This window comes from Lepidochelys olivacea (genome assembly GCF_965140295.1).
Source record: "Lepidochelys olivacea isolate rLepOli2 genome assembly, chromosome: 1".
In the NCBI taxonomy this organism is placed as follows: domain Eukaryota; kingdom Metazoa; phylum Chordata; order Testudines; family Cheloniidae; genus Lepidochelys; species Lepidochelys olivacea.
Window position 1 is genome coordinate 281,359,874 of NC_140411.1, and position 20,743 is coordinate 281,380,616.

The 20,743-nt window shown below is 43.4% G+C and overlaps 1 protein-coding gene across 2 annotated transcripts in view; it reads left to right on the plus strand.

The window, feature by feature from the left end:
• The window catches only part of PPP1R12A (protein phosphatase 1 regulatory subunit 12A), a 216,381-nt gene that overhangs the window by 183,218 nt on the left and 12,420 nt on the right, over positions 1-20,743 (plus strand). For both annotated transcript variants that reach the window (XM_084624137.1, XM_084624136.1), the window contains 4 exons: positions 4,728-4,744; positions 6,737-6,878; positions 8,107-8,211; positions 9,518-9,565. In XM_084624137.1, the coding sequence (XP_084480263.1) occupies positions 4,728-4,744; positions 6,737-6,878; positions 8,107-8,211; positions 9,518-9,565 (312 nt within the window). The remainder of the gene's footprint in view (positions 1-4,727; positions 4,745-6,736; positions 6,879-8,106; positions 8,212-9,517; positions 9,566-20,743) is intronic.

Sequence of the window (20,743 nt, forward strand, 5' to 3'; positions counted from 1 at the left end):
GGCCTTTTAGCAAAAATAATGCTCAAAAATTGGAATGTTAGAACCTGATTTGCTAGAACTGGAATGTTGGCCAGGACACTTGACAAAGATTAAAGCCCTCACGGAACTGCCAACTCTCATGATAATATTGCAAGTCTGATGTTAGGTGTTATTTTAAAAGTTTTCATTTCACAAACTGTTGCCACTCTTTCATTACTTTCAATAGCGTTTAAGCCAGGTTGCCCTCATTAAGATTACCAGTGTTTCCCTAAGCTTTTGCACATAGAAATGAGGCTACTGTTATCTCAATTGACAAGCCTTCCTTTTCATTATGCATGGCACAGGAAGGAGATAGTGAGGGAACAGGAGATATAAGGGTGGTGGTGGTGGGAATAATTAAGAGGGATCGAGGGAATGCTGGAGGACAGACAGAGAGGAAGGGTAACAGGAACAAAGTAATATTGGAGGGCAGGCATTGATTATGTGAGGGGCAGACGTCAATGTGGAGGACAGAAGATGGCAAGAGCAGGCATGGAGAATGGGAGAGTGGTGAAAGCTTTGATGAGAGGGAGATATGGAAGACAGATAGAGAAGGAAGGAAAGACAGATCTCCCACCTCAGAGGTTGAGAGAGAGGCTAACATTTTGTTATGGAATCCTGCTTCAGCTTCAGGGTGGTGGGGCAGAATTTGTCAGCTGGCGGGGGAGGTGGCCCATAGCTCCTAGTTGGTGCAGGCAGACCCCATGGCTCCAAGATGCTCCTGGCAGCAGTGGGGACTCTGCGCTCTCAGCCACCATGGGTGTGAGGAACCCTGGAGCCCCTAGCAGCAGTGGATGCTGGACCCTCCTCCCTCCCCATTTTGTCATAGTTATTTTTAATAAAAGTCAGGGACGGTTCAGGGGCTTCTGTGAATTTTTGGTTCTTGCCAGTTACCTGTCTGTGACATTTGATAAAAATAACCGTGACAAAATCTTAGCCTTAATTGTGAGGGAATGACAGATTGATCACCACCCAGCAGTCCGAGGGAGGCTTCCCTTTCTGTTTTTGCCTTTTCACATGCAAATTGGATATAAGGGTATTCATAGACTTTAAGGTCAGAAGGAACCATCATGATCATCTTCTGACCTCATCCACATTTCAGGCCACAGAACCTTACCCACTCCTCAAATAGACCCCCTAACCTCTGGCTGAGTTACTGAAGTCTTCAAACAATGGCTTAAAGACACCAAGTTACAGAGAATCCACCATTTACAGTTCAAACCTGCAAGTGACCTGTGCCCCATGCGGCAGAGGAAACTGAAAAAACCCCAGGGTCTCAGCCAATCTGACTTGGGGGAAAATTCCTTCCCATCCCCCAATATGATGATCAGTTAGACCCTGAGCATGTGGGGCAAGACCCACCAGCTGGACACCTGGGAAAGAATTCTCTGTCGTAACTTAGAGCCTTCCCCATCTAGTGTCCTATCTTCAGCTTAAGGATTTTTGCTATGGGTAGTTGCTGATGCGCCACATGCCATCATAGGCTCAAAAATCTCCAGGCAGGCAAAATGCAGATATAATTTATTTTTAAAGTCTTGTGATGATTAATCCAACACCACAGTAATGGATAAAGTATAAGAATCAAAATAGAATAGAAAGTCATTTTTTGAGTACTGAGTCGTAACTTATGGAAGCTTGAGGTTGCCAATATTAGGATAACAAATGTCACTGGATGTTTAAATTCCACCTAGGCAGCCACCAAAGATTGACACAAGTGACTTTGATTTAATACTGCACTCCAGTCTTGTTTTTTAGCTTTCAAATCATCTGTTTGTGGCAGTTTTATAAAAACTGCTCAGTAACAAGAGTGACTCAAGGTACGATTAGTGTACATATGTCCCCATTTTATTTTCTTTACTGATAATTGTCCTAAGGGTCAACAAGACTTCTATGGTGAACTCAATACATGTTTTCATGAGATTCTGCAATTTTTCTTGTGTTGTTTATATGGCCCCAGTAGTGTGAATGGTGTTTAGAGATGCGGAAAAAATGAAGCAGTGTGATTAACAATGCACAAACAATAATGGAAAACTGATGGATAAAATTAGGCACCAGACTCTGTTCAGTTTTGTGACTGCATTAGGAACACAGACTGACAACTGAAAATTTGCTACAGCGTTCAAATAGTCTCATGTGTGATGTGAATGTTCACAGATATCTGTGTTGGAAACGTCTCACCAAAACTCACTTTCTGCAGAACTCTTTGAAAAACCTTCTGAATGCTGCAGATATGTCTTCCTGAGCTCCCACGTCACTGTCAGTCCAAAAATGCCAGTGTTCAAAGGGTTAATGTAATCTTCTAGCAGTATTTATTAAATGCGGAATATTTTTGGTTGAGACAGAAAAACTTTGAAAGGGAGCAAGAGGGGAAAATAATAAGCAACGTTAATATAAAGGCGGCAACAACAACAACAATCCTTTCCTGGTCGGGGTGGGTGGAGGGCAATGTTTGGTCAGACTGCACAGGGAATGCACTGTCCCAGAAGTGAGGAGGAGGGAGAAGAGGCCATGCCTGAGAAATGCTCCCTCCTCTGTGGTTGAGTGGGTGGGATGTTAGTTGGATCAGAAAAAAGGATGTTCTGCCCCCGGGGGTGATGGTAGAATGTGCGTTTCCAAAGATGCCAGATGCCCCTCCTTTTCCTTGGGTTCTTGCATCCTGTTGTTAGGCTGGGGAGAAAAAGTAGGAGCTGATTTTTCCTCCCCCACTGCTCTCCAAACTATTGAAACTTTTCCCCCAGGCTTCAAGACTCCCTGCCTCTTCAACTGCCCCTCTCCCTCCCTGTAGTTCTAGATAGGGGATTGTTTCCAGGATGCAGGTCTTACTGATCACCTGGGTTTTGGGATCAGGAAGGAAACTTTTCTTATTGGGCCAAATTAGACACGGGTCAGATAAGGGTTTTTTGCTTTCCTTACAGCACTGTGGAGGTGCAGTTGGGATAACAAATAGAATTTGGAACTCCAATATTAAGAGATAATATGGGTCTGGTTAGTTTGTTGTAACTTGGGCCAATGCAGATAAAATCTAAAAGGACCAGCTCCCAGACCTTGTGCTTGTAAGGAGAAGGGAAAGCCAGCATTCTTTTCAGACTGAGCTTTTTCTCTTACCCCACCCCCACCCGGCAACACACACACACACCCTTGGTACGCTTTATAGCAGGAGTTCTCAGACTTTTGTACTGGTGACCCCTGTCACACAGCAAGCCTCTTGAGTGCAACCCCCTCCCCCCTATACATTAAAAACAATTAAATATATTTAACACCATTATAAATGCTGGAGGCAAAGCGGGGTTTGGGGTGGAGGCTGACAGCTCGTGACCCCCTGAGGGGTCCTGATCCCCAGTTTGAGAACCCCTGCTTTATAGCTCCCTGAGTCCTGGCACTAGGCTGCGGGGTCTGCCCTGGGTTATTAGTTATGTAGGGAGCTCTGTAACTCCACACTGGCCCCAGTTAAATGCCTGGTATTTGAGAAGTGTGGTCACGTTCCGCCTCCAACCAATGTTAATAAAATTGCAGCCTGTTGCTTAAAATCCATTCCAGTGTCTCTCTCATGCAGCAGGGTTTAAAATCTCTGACTCAGAAATAGAGTGGAACCTTCAAAAGAGCGCAGCATTAGCCTAACTTCACTCCCACCGAAACGAAGGGGGGATGGAGTATTGCTATTGAATTTAGTGGGAGTAGAGTTAAGTCAATGCTAGCACTGTTGAATATCTCGGAGGGGAAGAGGAAAAATGAGGTATTTGGATTTTTTTGTTTTGCTCCTTACAGGACAACAAACAATCCAGCCCTTTCAGAAATTCTCCCATACATCATAAAGATGTAAAAAAGGAAACAAAACCAAATCTTAAGCCAGCCTAGCAGATGAACATTGCTGGGAATGTGCAGGTGGCATTATAGTCACTGGAAAGAACCTGCATTCATAAAACAATACAATTATATTGATCATTCAAAGGAAAAATAACAGAGAACTACACATTCTATTGTGTTAAAGTGCATTCCCGCACATACAATTTGATTAAATTTGGTTCTTGACCCAACATGTGAGGCTTTCCTGTGTCTGCAAACTCCTCTGTAATTTGGGAACCTGTTAAATTACTCTTTTGTATATGATCTTAAATTGAGTAGCTGTGTACAAATGGTTACATTTTGTTACATATTGTTGGGGCAGCAGTTCAGATTCCCCACCCGGTTTACTCCTGTTTAAATAACAGTAATGCCAATATTTTTCTAGGATGCACTGAATGTTGTTCAGGATGATATGTAATGACTCAGACAATTGAGCTCTTAAACTACTGTTCTCCAATGAAAAAATAAAGGGTAGGAGGAAGAGGATTGGAAGTGAACAAAATCCTTATGTCTTATTTAATAGGTTTGCCAAATGGCAGGGAAACTGCGGAATTTACATACTTCTCAAACTATTCTAACGTTTCTGATCATGCTTAAATCTAAGCCTTCTAATCAGTCTGTACTAACTTCTTTGCAAAACATTTTTCTGGCAAATATATTTTAGCACATTTCCTTTTTTTCTATAGCCATAACAAAAAGAAGCTGTACATGGTGTTCAGATAATACATGGTTGAATAACATTCAGCTTCTCCTGTGCTTTAACACAAGTCGGCCATGCTACATTTGTTCACGGATATGTTGAATATGATATTTAATGAATGTACCAATACCAGTTTGTCCAAATGTTTTTTTCTTCTTTTTTCCAGAGTGATAGTCTTTCAAGGTATGTGTTTGATTTAAACAAATCATTTATTTATAAAACAGAAATCTTTTTGACTCATATTCTGTTTTTTAAGTTCTTAATTTACAAATCCTACTTTGCTATCAATAGTTGGTTAGGTTAAGCTCGGAAAAAAATGTTAATGCTGTAAAGATTTAGTATGTTTTATATAAAATATAGTAATAAAGCCATAGAATTGACTTTTTACACATTCAGGCAGGTGGGAGATTAGAGGGGACCTGAAGATATGTTCAAAATGTTGTTTAGGTTATGTGCTGAATTATTTAATTATACTGCACCAAAAATATGCTTGGTACTTTGCAGAACATAATCAATCCAGTCTGTGTCTGATGCAATTTATAATGCAAAGCTAAGATTTTCATAAACGTCAAGTGCTTTTGACTCTCAATTCTTGGATACCCAGTTTGAGACACTGTAAGGGGCTTCATGCTCAGAAAGTGCTGCCACCTCTGAAAATCAGGCTTCTTGAAGGTTTCTCAAGATGAAAACCCAAATCTTCAGTCACTTCAGAAAATCTTGGCCTAAATTTTTAAGACATAAGGTGTAGAGTATACGTTAGATAAGATGGTGTTTGTTTTCTGTCAGATCTTGCTTCTGTTGCCCTAAATGTTGGTGGAGTAGAAGGCTCCCAGGAAAAATCTCTGCTGGAAGTATGGAAGTGTGGTACATAGCACCCAAATAAGGAGTGCATTAATATTTACTAGCTTTTTAAAATTTTGGTCTGACTAGTCCAGGCTCTCCTTCTCTGCCTTAAACTGTGTGTCTGGCTTCCACATAGCTGGTATCGTGTCTTCCAGCTGGAAATTGGAGTTTACTTGTCAGAGAGAAACAAATCATGCATTCCTCACCCCTAATAATGTGCATGTCTAGATGTTACTTACGTACAAAAACATTTCTTAAATAACAATGAATGTATGCGAATATGACTTGGCTTTTGGTAAGCTAGTGCCATTGCTCTGATCGGTGGATTGATACTGAATATGGAGCATTCTGGAGTGACACACTCAATGGGAAGCAAAGCAGGCTGCATTCAGTAGACATGAAATGCAAAGTCAGTGAACATTAGAAATAGTCTGAAAATGCCACTTAACTCATCCATTTGGAGGAGTTAATCTTAAGGAAGTAATATTGCAAAAATCCTGAACTATTAAGTATTTTATTTATAGTCGACTCTTTTAAACAAAACCTGCAAAGGAAAAAATGGGCATATACTCATTGTAGCTGCTTTATGAAAAATGGCCTGAAAAACTTCTTTAAAAATAGACAAAAATACAATCTGCTTTTGAAAAAAAAAACATTAAGAAGTCAGGTCCTGTCTGTGCTAGAAACCTCTGTGTTAAATGAGGACATTACAACAGCTGAACCATGCAAGCTTAGCAATGGGAAGGGGAACAGATTTTTGATCAGATTGTTTAAAGCCATTTGGTGGGTTTTTTTAAATATCTATTTTACTTCAATGACTAATATTGAATAAAAGAAGCCTTTGTTAAAGGAACCGCATTGCTTCTGTTAAGGTAGTTGAACTCTCAATTAATATCCTTGAAAATTCCCTGAGGTCCTCCAGTAAAACTGGAAAGACCAGACATGACTTGGCTGATCTTTTTGAGGTTAATAATAATTCAGTCCTTATAAAAGATGAACAAGCAAAGAAAAGTTGAAGCCCTCTTTTAAATAATCTTGACAAGGTCGTCTTCAGAATCATGCAAAAATGTCTTGAAGGAATGTATTTTAATTCAAAAGAAATTCTGACATAGAAGGCTAATTTTGCACTCCCTAAGCCATCGTTGGCAGTCAGAAAACCTGTTTTCATATGAAATAGATCTTAATGCTGAATGGAAGAAAGAAAACTTTAAAAATGCTTTCCACCAGTTAGAGAGAGGATAGGAGATAATGTTATGAATAAACTACGTATGCGTGATACACTGCACCATGTTAGCAATGTCATGGAAATAATGACCTTTACTACTTTGAAAGATATGATGCAGGATCAATCAGCACATCATCAGGAGACCGTTATGATTCGCTGCTGGGGCGGTCTGGGTCACACAGTTACTTCGAAGAACGAAAACCATATTGCAGTAGGCTAGAAAAAGAAGATGCAACTGACTTTAAAAAGGTATCTGGGCCAGTAGTTCTGATATTAAAATAAACCTTTATTTGTGGTCTTTTTTTCCCCCATAAATTCTGTCCTGAAGTAATCAGATTACTCACGTTAAGTCCCAAATCCTGCCTCAGCCTAAGGTCTGGTCTATACTGCGGGGGTAAGTCAACCTAAGTTATGCAACTCCAGCTACGTAGCTTAAGTCGATTTACTGCGGTGTCTGCACGGCACTGGGTTGATGGGAGAAACTCTCCTGTCAACTTCCTTACGCTTCTCGTTCCGGTGGAGTACCGGAGTTGACGGGAGAATGATCAGCAGGCAATTTAGTGGGTCTTCACTAGACCCGCTAAATCAACCCCTGGTGCATCAATTGCTGCAGCGTTGATCCCTGGTAAGTGTAGACATACCCTAAGTAACTCAAGTTGGAACTCCTCAGAGGCAAAGGAAGAATCGTATCCTTCTCCCTGGCTATATAGGAGCTTCTGGCCCTTGCATTCACCTCTGCAAGAGAAGGGGATGGTCCAGAGGAGCCAAATGACACCACATATCACTACCTTGGTCCTTGTGGCTAAAGGTGATGGTAGAATTGCTTGACATCTATAATGGAGCCTTTTGTTTGGTGCACTTGCTAGTACAATGTAAAATCTAGTCTTGTTGGTTGAAAACTAGAAGATACTTGTCAAGAAATGAGCAACTGTTCAACTTATTGTCAAGATGAGATTTTTTTTTAGGAGGAAAATGTTTCAGACTGTTTTCTGTATTATGGAAATATAAGGTAAAATTATCATACATTTCTTCTTGTCTGTAATATAAACGACAAAAGTTTCTCCTTTGAGGGAATTTAAACATTTTATGTATGGAAGCATTTTATGTATGGAAGCTAGAATTTTCTTGTAATACTACTTACAATACTTTTGTCACCCGTATGAAATTTTACAGCATAATTTAATAAGGGGATAAGCTAGTAATGTTGTTTAGAAAATGCTCTAAAAATTAGTTGAAATGATATTGTTTCTGCGGGTGTTTTAGAGCCATTTAGTAGTGGGAATATAGTTCTCTATCAAGTTGGTTCAAAACATACACAGAAAAGTACTGTTCTGTTCTATAGAACCTCTTGAGTGTAAATTTGTTTGTTCTTTTCATACAATTAAATCAAGTTTTAGAAGAATGTAGCCCCTTATACATTAAATAATGCAGCCAAAAGAGATGCACATTTCTTAAACCTGTCCAAATTTTCTCTTAGCTTTACGAACAGATTCTAACTGAAAATGAAAAGCTGAAAGCACAGTTACATGATACCAACATGGAGCTGACGGATCTTAAACTACAGTTGGAAAAGGCCACTCAGGTTTGTATTTACACACACACAGGAAAGTCTCTAGCTGGTAAAATGGGTAACAAACCAGAAAATCCTGGAAATGGAATTGGCATTTTTCTCAGATGTTGGCTTTATCTTCCCTTTTTCTAAAAGAAAGGGGCTAAGTACTGCAACTGCCATTGTTGCTGGAGATGAGGGAAGGCTAGATGGGTCTGGTCTGAAACCTAATGCAAGTGGTAATTGTTAAGGTATCAATGATTCTTGCCAGCATATATCTAAGTAATTTCTCTGCAGGGAGGAAGGTGTAAAGACAGAAAATGATTCTACATTGTTGAATTATGTTTATGTTCAAAGTATAAATGTTTAACTTATGAACTGATTAATTTATGAACCTGATGGCAGGTTGTTACAAATTTGCCATGCTGTCACTGGCTGATTAGGCATCCTGTCTTGCAGTTGAACAGCAAATAATGCAACTCTAAATCGGTGCAGATAACTGCTCTTAAATAACTGCGGCATATGATGATATCACATCGTAGATTAATAGTAGGTTTTTTGTTTAAAACTATTGTAGAAAGAATTTACAAATAAATATCTGTACCCAGTATACATCACTGTAGTATCTAAGGGCTTGTCTACACTACTGCTTAAGTCGATGTAACTTACATCACTCAAGAGTGTGAAAAGGTCCCGCCCTTTCCCCCGAGCGATATAAGTTGCATCAACTTAAAGTGGTGTCCATTCAGCTTTATGTTGACAGGAGACGCTCTCCTGCCAACATAGCTTCCGCCTCTGAGTGAGGTGGAGTAATTAAGCAAATGGGAGAGCGCTCTCCCATAAGCATAGCATGTCTTCTGCACTACAGCAGCTGCGTCAGTGTAGCTCAATAGCATAGACTAGCCCTAAGTATCTCAAATACATCAATGAAATCATTGATGTAATACCTTTAGTGGTAAGGCTCTATTAACTTATTTTGCCAGAGGTTGCAGAAAGATTAAATTACTTGTCCGAGGTCACACAGGACATCTGTGACTGAGCCAGGAACAAACTCCATGCACTTTTATACCATTCCAGAACCTTAACTACAACACTGTCTCTCAGAATATAGGTATTAAAGAGTTTTCTGGGCATGAGATTAAATACGATGTAAAATTGTATGTTTTGATTTCAGGAATACAAAAAAGCTTTGATTTGTTTAATTCTTTGTCTTTTGTCTTGTCTTTGACAGTTAAGACCATGAAGAGCCAAAATATTGATTGATTTTTTTACTGTTTGCCTCCTATATTTTGTTTTTTCACCATAAATCCCACATATAATTATTAATATTGTATTTCAGAGACAAGAGAGATTTGCTGACAGGTCACTCTTGGAAATGGAAAAAAGGGTAAGTTTCTGCCAAAGATCTAGTGGATATTTTAGTTTGGTTCTTTTTGTTTTCCAGTCCCAGGGTGGATATATTTTAGTGAACTGATTCTTACGATTTAGATGTTGGGTTTGTAGGATGCAAAGTGGCAATAAATGTAAGGTAGCATTATAGGCAGTAATACTTCTTTTAATAAGTTATCCTCAAACTGTCAGTTATATTAGAGAGAGAAAGTCAGTGAGCTCTGTGTGTGTCACAGCTCTGTTCTACCTTGCATTTAACTCCGAGTGATGCTCCGAGTATCTTTCCTAGACCTGAAGAAGGGCTCTGTGTGGCTGTCTCTCAGCAACAAAAGTTGGTCCATTAAAAGATATTACCCCACCCACCTTGTCTCTCTAATATTCTGAAACCAACATGGCTGCAGTGTAACACTGCATACAATACTGTAATTTGTTAAACAATTTTCTCCAGAATTATGTCTAACATTCCATATCTCTAAGCAACTTCAAACAGCTTCATTTAAAAAAAAAAAACCTCCGCTTGCCACAAAACTTTCTCCTCGTTTACTTAAAATCTGATGTCTTGGAACTTTTCAGGGTGAAAAGCAAGTAGTAGGTGTCTCGTTGGAATCTCCTTTTACCATCAGTAATAAAGTTCCTATTTCTGCTTCATAAGATACCAGTAACAAGGTTAAGGTCTGATATAGGGCAAAATACTATTTTTCTTTTCTTGGCATATGTACATTTTTTTAGGGGTGATGATACCACTTTGGGGGAGGGGAGAGGAGGAAAATTGATGTGGTTATTGTTTTGTTTTGTTAACTGGCGGAGAGGATCTGTTTGAAGCTATGCAAAGGCTGGGAATTTTAGTACTCTTAAAGGAGATGGATTTGTGGGCCGAGTGAAGATCAGGTTGTTGAAAATACAGATCACTCACATTCTGTGAGAGATAATATGTATATTTGTACACAAATGTATGTGTAGGCAATAAGACACAGGGTTTAAAATTATGGTCGTACTGACACAAACTTTTAATTTTGTGTCTGCATTTCCATTATAGACTTATTTTTTTCCAAGCTAATAGCTTAGCTGTAAAAATTTCCTTTGGACAAAAGTTTGGCTCTTCTCAAGAGCAACTTTTTTTAAAAAAAAAGCCAAATTCGTTTAAATGGTTTAAGCTGTTTTTAAGGTATACAAAAGAAGAGTAGTGAGAGGAGGATTTTTTGTAGTGTTAGTTTCGTTATTCTTAAAGTAAATTATTTATATTGGAACATTATATGAATCCCTTAAGCTTCCCTTTTGCCCTCTGCCACCTAAACAAAAACCAGACCAAAAAAATCTCAAGCCAATCCTGCAGCTATATATAGTTTTAATAGTATACAGGAGTACTAGATCTAGAAATTTAACAGGAAGGATTGCAGATTGAGAAGCCACTTTTAGTTCTACAAATCTTACCAATGATAAAATAAAAATTTACTTGTTAGTTATGGTAGGGAAGCAGGGAGGTGTAGAAATGCTCAGCTGCACTAACTGACTGAAATTCCACTATGGTAACTTAGTGAATGATCAATGCATAAGGAAAATAAGGCCCCTGATATGCAGAAATGAAGCTGTCTTTCCTTACTGTGACTTTCATTCATTACGGCTTCCTTTCCAGATAGCTCTAACAGTTTCTCTGCACCTTCTGTGTCTCAATTCTTTTGACCCCTAAGGTAGCTCTCATCTTTTTCACTGGGCAGTGATAACCACCTGATTTAACGGGCATTTCCTTTGCCACTATGGTCACACAAATGGAATTTATTACTTTTAATTATGTACATCATAGGTGTAATGGCACCGATTTTTTAATATGCATTACAATTTATTTAAATGTGTAGTACATGATACTCTTGTATTTCAGTAGCAAAATTCCTGCTTTGTTCTCAGTTCCTAAAATAGGCCATTGTATTAAGAGACTTAGCGTCACTATGAAACTATTTGTTTTCCATGGAGTAGACTTTTTATCCAGTCAGTTTCACTGTAGAAACGTTACTCTTGTACCAAATTTATTATATAAAACACATAGCAGGTAAAGGGAGGAATAAAGGTTGGGATAGCATTACTGAGTAGTTGAAATCTAGTTGGCTCAAGGAATGGAATTATGTTTTTCTTTATTTTATCAACTCAAACTTAACTCTGATATATGAGGAACATTTTTTTAAAAGAGAATTTATATTTGATTATACATTTTCTCCTCCTTCATTTCTCTGCTTTCTTTTACTTCAAATATTAGTTATTTCATCTGGTGCTCAGATACCATGCTGAGAGCAGTTTAAAAAAAAATCCACTTTTACTACTTATTCCTCAGCTGAAGTAGTAATTATGTGTGACATCAATTCTTTCCTAACAGCAGTGTCACAGAGGAATGAGTTCCGCAGCTGAATCAACAGCAATAGCCAATGAAATACTAAAGATTCTTTTTTTCATTCAAATATTCTTAGTAATACGAAAGTGGTGTAAGGATAGAATTATCTTTAATTAGCTTCCCTTTCAAAAAATAACATTGTTATACTCTAGAATTCAGTTTATTAATAAAAATCCCACTTCAATTACTTTTTAACTGTTAGCAGTAAATAAAGATTGGCTATCCAGAAATATACTAGACACCTTTACTTAGTAGAATTTTTTGTTTCATTTTTAGAATTTTTAAAGGTACTATTTCTCACATGCAGTACAAGCATATACATAAATGAAGCAGTAAGCTAAAACTCATGTTCTGTTTTGCCAAGTATAAGACACATGCTTTTACATAAAATCAAAACTTGGGGCTATATACGTATAAAAACAGAACAGGGAAAAAGTGAAATAGTGGGAGGGACTGGAAGAGATGCAGGGTTGAGAGGAGGTAGGTGTTACCATAGGGAAAAGCTAATAGAATTGATTGGGCTATGACCCATTTTCAAGATGAGATGTACCTTTCTTCACTAATGATAAATAAACTTCTTAAAACTATTTTACATTACTAGCCTAACAGTTATTCTAGAGGTTGATTCTGACTAATACCCTTGCCAGCCCTAAAAAAAAATAGGTTTCTATGCCATAAACTGCTGATTCATTGCCAACATAATTATTTGAGATTAGTTACAATGTTGTAGGAATTGGGCCAGTCTTATGAAGATTGGGATGGGTGGCACACATCTCATCACTGCTAGGAGATCCCAGCAATATTTAGGCAGAACAGGGTTCCGGGTTCCATTTATAGCCCTTAACTTGGAAATGTCGGTTAGCCATGCTTTTGGGCATTCCAAGTAGTACAGTGATAGTTGTTTACAGTCACAGAATAGATGAGCCAAAACTGCAAAATTTGGATCTGGATCAGGACTTCAAACATCACCCTGAAGCCTCCCCAAAGTGTGGGGCTGCTCAGATCTGAGGATTTGGATTGGGGACATCTCTACCTTAGTTACTGGCCATAATTCATATAACCCGAGGATGCTTCTTGTTTGGAGGCAATAACTGTATACTGGGGTAAACCAACTCTTTGAGGTCAAAGGTTGAGGTGTTTATAAGCCCAGAATATGATTACTACTGATGTAATAGAGAATATCCTCAGGAGGTTGTTCATTTTTTACCGAAGTACACCTTCTCACACTTGCATTCTGATTACTGTTAATTCCTCAATACCGCTTGGCTACAGCCTATCACCTTACCAAACCCCAGACATCTCATTATTTGGCAAACCCTTTTGGCCCTCTCCTGCTAAAAGTAATTCTTTTTTAAATTTAATTGTATTTAATCTTTGAAGCTGTTTGGGAAGAGGGTCAGAATGGTGCCTGTGTTTGTTAGCCTGCGGATAGAGAGTAGCCAGGAGAAGTATCCAGGGTCCTTATTCAGAATACAGGATTTGCATATTGCAGTTAGGTGAATCAGAAACTTCATAATTGACAAACAAGCGTATAGTGAGGGATTAGTAAAACTAATTCTTGTGCTCTGATTGACTGAGATTTCTTTTAGGTAGGATTAGAGAATTAGATAAAAGCAAAACTCTAATTGAAATGCGTGAGAGCTGATATGTTACATGATCCAAACATTACTATGTAAATAGATATATAGTTAACTTAGAGGAAGGGGAAAATGCATGCAATGTTGATGTTGATAGATGGTTCTGGCTTTTTCTGAACAATAGTATGGCTTTGTTTTATTATAACAGCTATTTTCTAAGTCAGACCTTTTGTTTCCCAGAGAAACTTACTTTTTCAGTGGCACCTGGGGAGGACACTTCATAAATAAAACTATTAGATTAAATAGAGTAGAACAGCACTAATGCACTGTAATTAACAGAAGATTATTGCAATTGGCAAGCAAACAGGGTTAAAAATCAAGTATAAAGCAGAGAATGAAGTCTTAACATTATGAGACTTCAGTACATCTTTGAACTGAATCTTCACGGAGAAGTGAGGAAAGGTTTTTGTTGTTTTTAATGGGATGAACGAATAGTGATTTGACTGTAATCCTGTAATTTAAAATTAGTCCAACAGACATGTACGTTTTAAAAAGAACAACTTCCTGAAAAATATGGCTAATAACTAGTGCTGTCGATTAATCGCAGTTAACTCATGTGATTAAAAAAAATTAATCGTGATTAAACAGATTAATCGTGATTAATTTGTTTAATCACGATTAATCGCACTGTTACTAGAATACCAATTGAAATGTATTAAATATTTTGGATGTTTTTCTACGTTTTCAAATATACTGATTCCTATTACAACACAGAATACAAAGTGTTAAGTGCTCACTTTATATTATTTTTTACTACAAATATTTGCACTGTAAAAATAACGAATGGTACTTTTCAATTTACCTCAGACAAGTACTGTAGTGCAGTCTTTTTTGTGAAAGTGTAACTTACAAATGTAGGGTTTTTTTGTTACAAAAGAATGTAAAACTTCAGAGCCTACAAGTCTGCTCAGTCCTACTTCTTGTTCAGCTAATTGCTAAGACAAACAAGTTTGTTTACATTTACAGGAGATAAATGCTGCATGCTTCTTATTTACAATATCACCTGGAAGTGAGACCAGGCATTTGCATGACACTTTTATAGCGGTGTTGCAAGGTATTTATGTGCCAGATATGCTAAACATTCATATGCCTCTTCATGCTTCGGCCACCATTCCAGAGGACATGCTTCCATGCTGCTGTTGCTCTTTAAAAAAAAAATAATGCATTAATTCAATTTGTGACTGAACTCCTGTTCTATTTTACCTGCACTCTGCCATATATTTCATGTTATAGCAGTCTTGGATGATGACTCAGCACATGTTCGTTTTAAGAACATTTTCACAGCAGATTCAACAAAACGCAAAGAAGGTACCAATGTGAGATTTCTATGGATAGATACAGCACTTAACCCAAGGTTTAAGAATCTGAAGTGCCTTCCAAAATTTGAGAGGGATGAGGTGCTTTCAGATGTCTTAAAAGAACACCACTCCAATGCGGAAACTACAGAACCCGAACAACCAAAAAAGAAAATGAACCTTCTGCTTGTGGCATCTGATTCAGATGATGAAAATGAACATGCGTCAGTCCACTCTGCTTTGGATCATTATCGAGCAGAACCTGTCATCAGCATGGATGTATGTCTTCTGGAATGGTGGTTGAAGCATAAAGGGAAATATGAATCTTTAGCGCATCTGGCACATAAGTATCTTGCGATGCCGGCTAGAACAGTGCTGTGCAAACGCCTGTTCTCACTTTCAGGTGATGTAAAGAAGATGTGGGCAGCTTTCTCTCCTGCAAATTGTAAATGAACTTGTTTGTGTGAGCAATTGGCTGAAGTAGGATTGATTAGACTTGTAGGTTCTTCTTTGAGTGATTGCTCATGTATATTCCACAATAAGTGTGCGTGCTCGCCACGTGCACCGGTGATGGAAGTTTTTCCCCGAGCAGTACCTGTGGGCGGGGAGTGCCCCCACAACCCCTGGAGTGGTGCCTTCCTGGCGCGGTATAAGGGGAGCTGCGTGCTCCCCCCACCCTCAGTTCCTTCTTGTCTCCAGTGAAGATACATCAGAACTTCTCTGCTCCGGCTTTGCTGTAGCTCATCCCCAGAACTCTTCATTCAGTGTTAGTACCTGTAGTTAGTTAGCTGTTCAGTTAGTCAGTGAGCCCGGGCCGGGGCATGCCCTGCGCCCTGGGTTTTAAGTCGTGCGGCTGTTGTAGGTGTTCCATGCCAAGAAGTGACCTGCATGCAGACTGTTTGGGAGAAACCCATATCAGCGAAAGGTGCAAAATTTGCAAGTTGTTTAAGTCTTGGACCAAAAGAGAAAGGGACGTTAGGCTCCAGGCCATCCTGATGGAGTCAGCACTGACCCCGACTCTGGCACGCCGCTCCAAACCGGTACCCGGCACCGTGACGTCGGTACACAGCAACCCTCTGGTGCCATCGACCAGTCGGCACCACTCCCCTTTCATGGGGCATGCCAAGAGGGCCAGGAAGACTCACTCTTCGAAGCGGCACTCAGGCAAGTCTGGGACAGAGGCTAGGCCCATGTCGGGCAGTCCTCGATCCCCACCAGGCCCCAGGCCTCTGACTCACGTTGAGCGGAGTAGCCCGGCCCCTTCGGAACAGGCCTGTCCGGATGCCATCCACACCTGAAGCTCTCCAGGCGGCCCGGGACATTATGTCCATGCCGATGCCTGGAGCACCGCCGATGTTGGCCCTACACTCCAAAGGCAAGCCGCTGCTGCGATCTCCACAGTCGCCTCTGGCCTGGTACCAGTCTCAGTCAAGGGAACATTCCCACTGCTGTTCACCGCCCAGTGACTGCTTGGGGCAGAGTCCATGTGGTTCACCCTCAACGCCAACCAGACTGTCTGGCTGGGTTCCCTCCAGCCGGGACTCTTGGCACTGCTCATCCTCAAGGAGCGAATATTGACGGGACCGCAGCGGGCATCGCCTATGGACCTCGTCTCAGAGAAGGTACCGCAGTCAGTCACAGCACAGTGGTTGACACCGTTCCTGCTCAGACTTCTGCTCCAAGTCTCCGCCAAGACATAGCAGCCCCGGGCATCTATCGCCGGTGTCTCACCATCGTGGGTCTGCCCGTTGGCCGTTCGCGGAGCAGCTGTTTCTGTCGGTACCAGTCTTCCATGTCGAGATCGCAGTCCCATGGCCGTCGTAGATCCCGGCACCGCCATTCCTCCTGGTCCAGAGACAGCAGCAGATCTTATGCCAGCCCGGTCTCCATTCATAGCCGTCCTTCGATGGGCAAGGCCAGCCAACCCGAACAGCCAGCCCCACCGGTGCCACAGCAGGTGCAGTGGCACCGAGCATCGTGGCTGGCCCAATGGTACCAGTGGGCACCATGGCCTCCGGCGCAGCCCCCGGTGGGAGCTCACTCGGTGGCTGGAGCTTTGGAAGAACCGTTGGCCTCCCTCTCCAGACCCCTGAGAAGGGAGTCAGTGAGACGTACGTCCTCGGCACCGTGACCGGAGTCCGACCAAGTGGTGAACCCTCCAGTGCCAGCCAACACCCAGAGCACCGCACCGGGCTCTTCGCCCCACCCAGAGGAGGCAATTGCAGCCCCGTCCCCCTCCGTCCCGCAGGAAGACTTCAGGGCCCACCAAGAACTCTTAAAGAGGGTGGCAGCAAGCCTCCACCTCCAAGCAGAGGAGATGGAGGAGCCCTCAGACTCTCTGTTTAACGTGTTGTCCCCATTGGCACCGGGTAGGGTGGCCTTGCCTCTCCATGAAGGGGTGGCTAAGATTTCAAATGCCTTGTGGCAAACACCGGCCTCATTGGCCCCCGTCTCTAAAAAGGTGGAACACAAGTACCCACTAAAGGGCGTGAGTACTTGTATACCCACCCGGCGCCCAACTCCCTGGTGCTCAAGTCAGTCAACCACAGGGAATGGCAGGATCCGCCAGCCCCGACCCCGAAGAACAAAGACTCTCGGAGACTGGACTCTTTCGGAAGGAAAATTTATTCATCTTCAAGCTTCCAGTTACAAGTGACAAACCATCAGGCTCTCCTGCGCTGGCATGAATTCAGTCTGTGGGGCTCCCTGCCCAAGTTTGAGGACTCGCTTCAGGAGCGCGATGGTGGAGGAAGGGGCAGCGGCCACTAGGGCGTCCCTGCAGGCAGCCTCAGATGCTGCAGATACGGCCACACGATCAATGGCCTTCGCGGTGTTCATGAGACGGGCGTCATGGCTCCTGGTCTCTGGGCTGTCCAGCGAGGCACAGTCTTCCATGCAGGATCTCCTGTTTGACGGGAAAGCTCTGTTTGCGGAGGAAACAGACACAAGACTGCATGGCATGAAAGACTCCCGCACGACCCTCCAGACTCTGGGCCTCTATGTCCTAGCTCTGGCAAAACCTAAGTTCAAGCCGCAGCAGACTCCCGCCCAGGCCGGCCTCCCGAAGTATGAGGCCACCCATAAGAAGCAGCGGGACTATAAGAGATACCCTCAGAGGCAGTCTCGGCCTGCCCCCCCAGCCTGGGTCCTCCAAGGGCAAGCAGGCAGGGAAAAGGTGTTTTTTGATGGGACACTCGGGGCACCCCGCCAGTCCTCACCAGGGATCCATCCCCAATAAAGCTCCCCTTCTCCAATTGGTTGTGTGCTTTCTTCCCGGAATGGTCACGGCTAACCTCAGACCGATGGGTCCTCAACTCCATCTCCCGGGGTTACACCCTCCGGTTTACTTCCTCCCCGCCCAGCCACCCCCTTACCCTGTCCCTCTTGGGGACCCCTTGCACAAATCTCTGCTCGAGCAGGAGGTGGGGTGGCGCCTAGGATTAGGAGTGATAGAGGCAGTGCCCAAGGAGTTCATGGGCAAGGGGTATTGCTCTCGTTATTTTCTTATCCTGGAGGCCAAAGCGGGGCTCAGGCCCATCCTGGACCTGCAAAGTCTGAACCAGTACATGGTGAAACTCAAGTTCCGCATGGTCGCCTTGGCCTCCGTCATCCCCTCCCTGGATCCCGGGGACTGGTATGCTGCCCTTGATCTACAGGACGCATACTTCCGCATCCACATATCCCAGGGGCACAGGCGCTTTCTCCATTTCATGGTCCTCCCGTTTGGTCTGTCCACTACCCCCAGGGGGTTTACAAAATACATGTCGGTGATAGCGACCTACCTCAGAGGGCAGGGGGTCCAGATATTTCCCTATCTGGACAATTGGCTTGGCAAGGGCATCTCCCAGTCACAGGTGAGGGATCATGTGGCGCTCCTCCTGTCCACGTGCACCGCCTTGGTCCTGTTGGTAAACAACACCAAGTCCACTTTAGTCCTGGTCCAATGCATAGAGTTTATCAGGGCGCTCCTGGACGCAGTGTCGGCCAGGGCCTCTCTCCCGCCAGACAGATTCAAGACCCTGAAAGGTCTCATGGACTCGGTCACAAGGTTCCTGGTGACACAACAGCCAGGGTTTGCCTGCAACTCTTGGGTCACATGTCGGTGTGCAGGTGAGTGGTCTGTCACGCCAGACTCAGGATGAGGTCCCTCCAGCTCTGGTTGGCCTCGAAATTCTCCCAGGCCACGGACAGGACGGACAAGGTCCTCACCTTGCCGGACTCTGTGATCACCTCCCTATGGTTGTGGTCCTCCCCAAACAACATGCTCGGAACGAGAGGGCAGATCGCTTGAGCAGGGACTTTTCCTCGCAACACGAGTGGTCCCTCCACCCAGAAGTGGCCCACCAGCTCTTCCAAAGGTGGGGAACTCCCCGGGTGGACCTATTTGCGATTCAGCAGAAATGGCGATGCCCCCAGTTCTGCTCGGGGGGGGCCTGGGGAGGAGCGCTATCTCCGATGCCTTTCTCCTGTCCTCTGAGGCCAGCTTCTCTATGCCTTTCTCCCATTCCCTCTAATCAGCAGGGTCCTGGAGAAGATAAAGACAGACAAGGCCCCGGTCCTCCTGATTGCACCGGCGTGACCCAGGCAGCATTAGTACGGGACCCTCACGGGCCTGGCGGTAGCTCCGCCGTGGCCGTTGCCGCTCTGCCTGGACCTGCTCTCTCAGGACCAGGGCCGCCACCTCCATTCCAACCTAGTGGCGCTTCATCTCGCGGCATGGCTGCTCAGTGGTTAGGCGGAGAGGAAAGCACATGCACAGAACAGGTCCAGCGCATCCTCCTTGAAAGTAGATGGCCTTCCACTCGCCATGCTTATTTAGCAGAGTGGTCCCAGCTTTCTAGGTGGGCGGTAGACCAGGGTGTGTTCCCTATGGCCGCCCCAATCCAGCTTATCCTTGATTACCTCCTCCACCTGAGGGCCCAGGGCCTGGTGCCCTCGTTCGTCAAGGTGCACCTGGCAGCCATGTCGGCCTTCCATCCGCCAGTGCAAGGGCACATGGTATTTTTCCCATGCTATGACTGTCCAGTTCCTTGAGGGTTTGGACCATCTTTTTTCGTGTTCTAGACCCCCTGTCCCACTGTGGGACCTAAACCCGGTGTTGGCTCGTCTCACGGGGGCCCCGTTTGAACCACTGGCCACGTGCTCCTGGTCTCACCTCTCATGGAAGGTGGCCTTCCTGGTTGCAATCACTTTGGCCAGGTGAGTCTCGGAGCTCAGGATCCTGACCTCTGAGCCGTCGTATGTGGTCTTTCATAAGGACAAGGTCCAGCTCTGCCTGCACTCCACATTCAAGGTGGTCTCTGCCTACCACATGGGTCAGGACATTTTTCTACCAGTCCTCTGCCCCAGGCCTCACACACCCAGTGAGGAGTGCTGTCTCCACATTCTCAGTGTGCAGCAGGCTCTGGCTTTCTACCTCGAGCAAACCAAGCCATTCAGAAAGTCCTCGCAACTGTTCATCGCCTCAGCTGAGCGCGCGAGGGGCCAGCAGCTTTCCAATTGGATCACGTCGTGCATCTGCTCCTGTTATGAGCTGGTGGATGTCCCCCCGCCACCCATTGCAAGGGCACACTTGACTCGGGCGCAGGCATCGTCGGCTGCCTTCGTGGCCCACGTCCCCATCCAGGACAATTGTACGGCCGCCACATGGTCTTTGATTCATACGTTCACCTCGCACTATGCGATCATCCCCCAAACCAGGGATGACACCGGGTTCGGCAGGGCTGTCCTCCTTCCTGGGAACTTGTGAACTCCTACCCACCTCCAACAGATATAGCTTGGAATCACCTATTGTGGAATACACATGAGCAATCACTTGAAGAAGAAAAGACAGTTACCTTTTCCGTAACTGGTGTTCTTCGAGA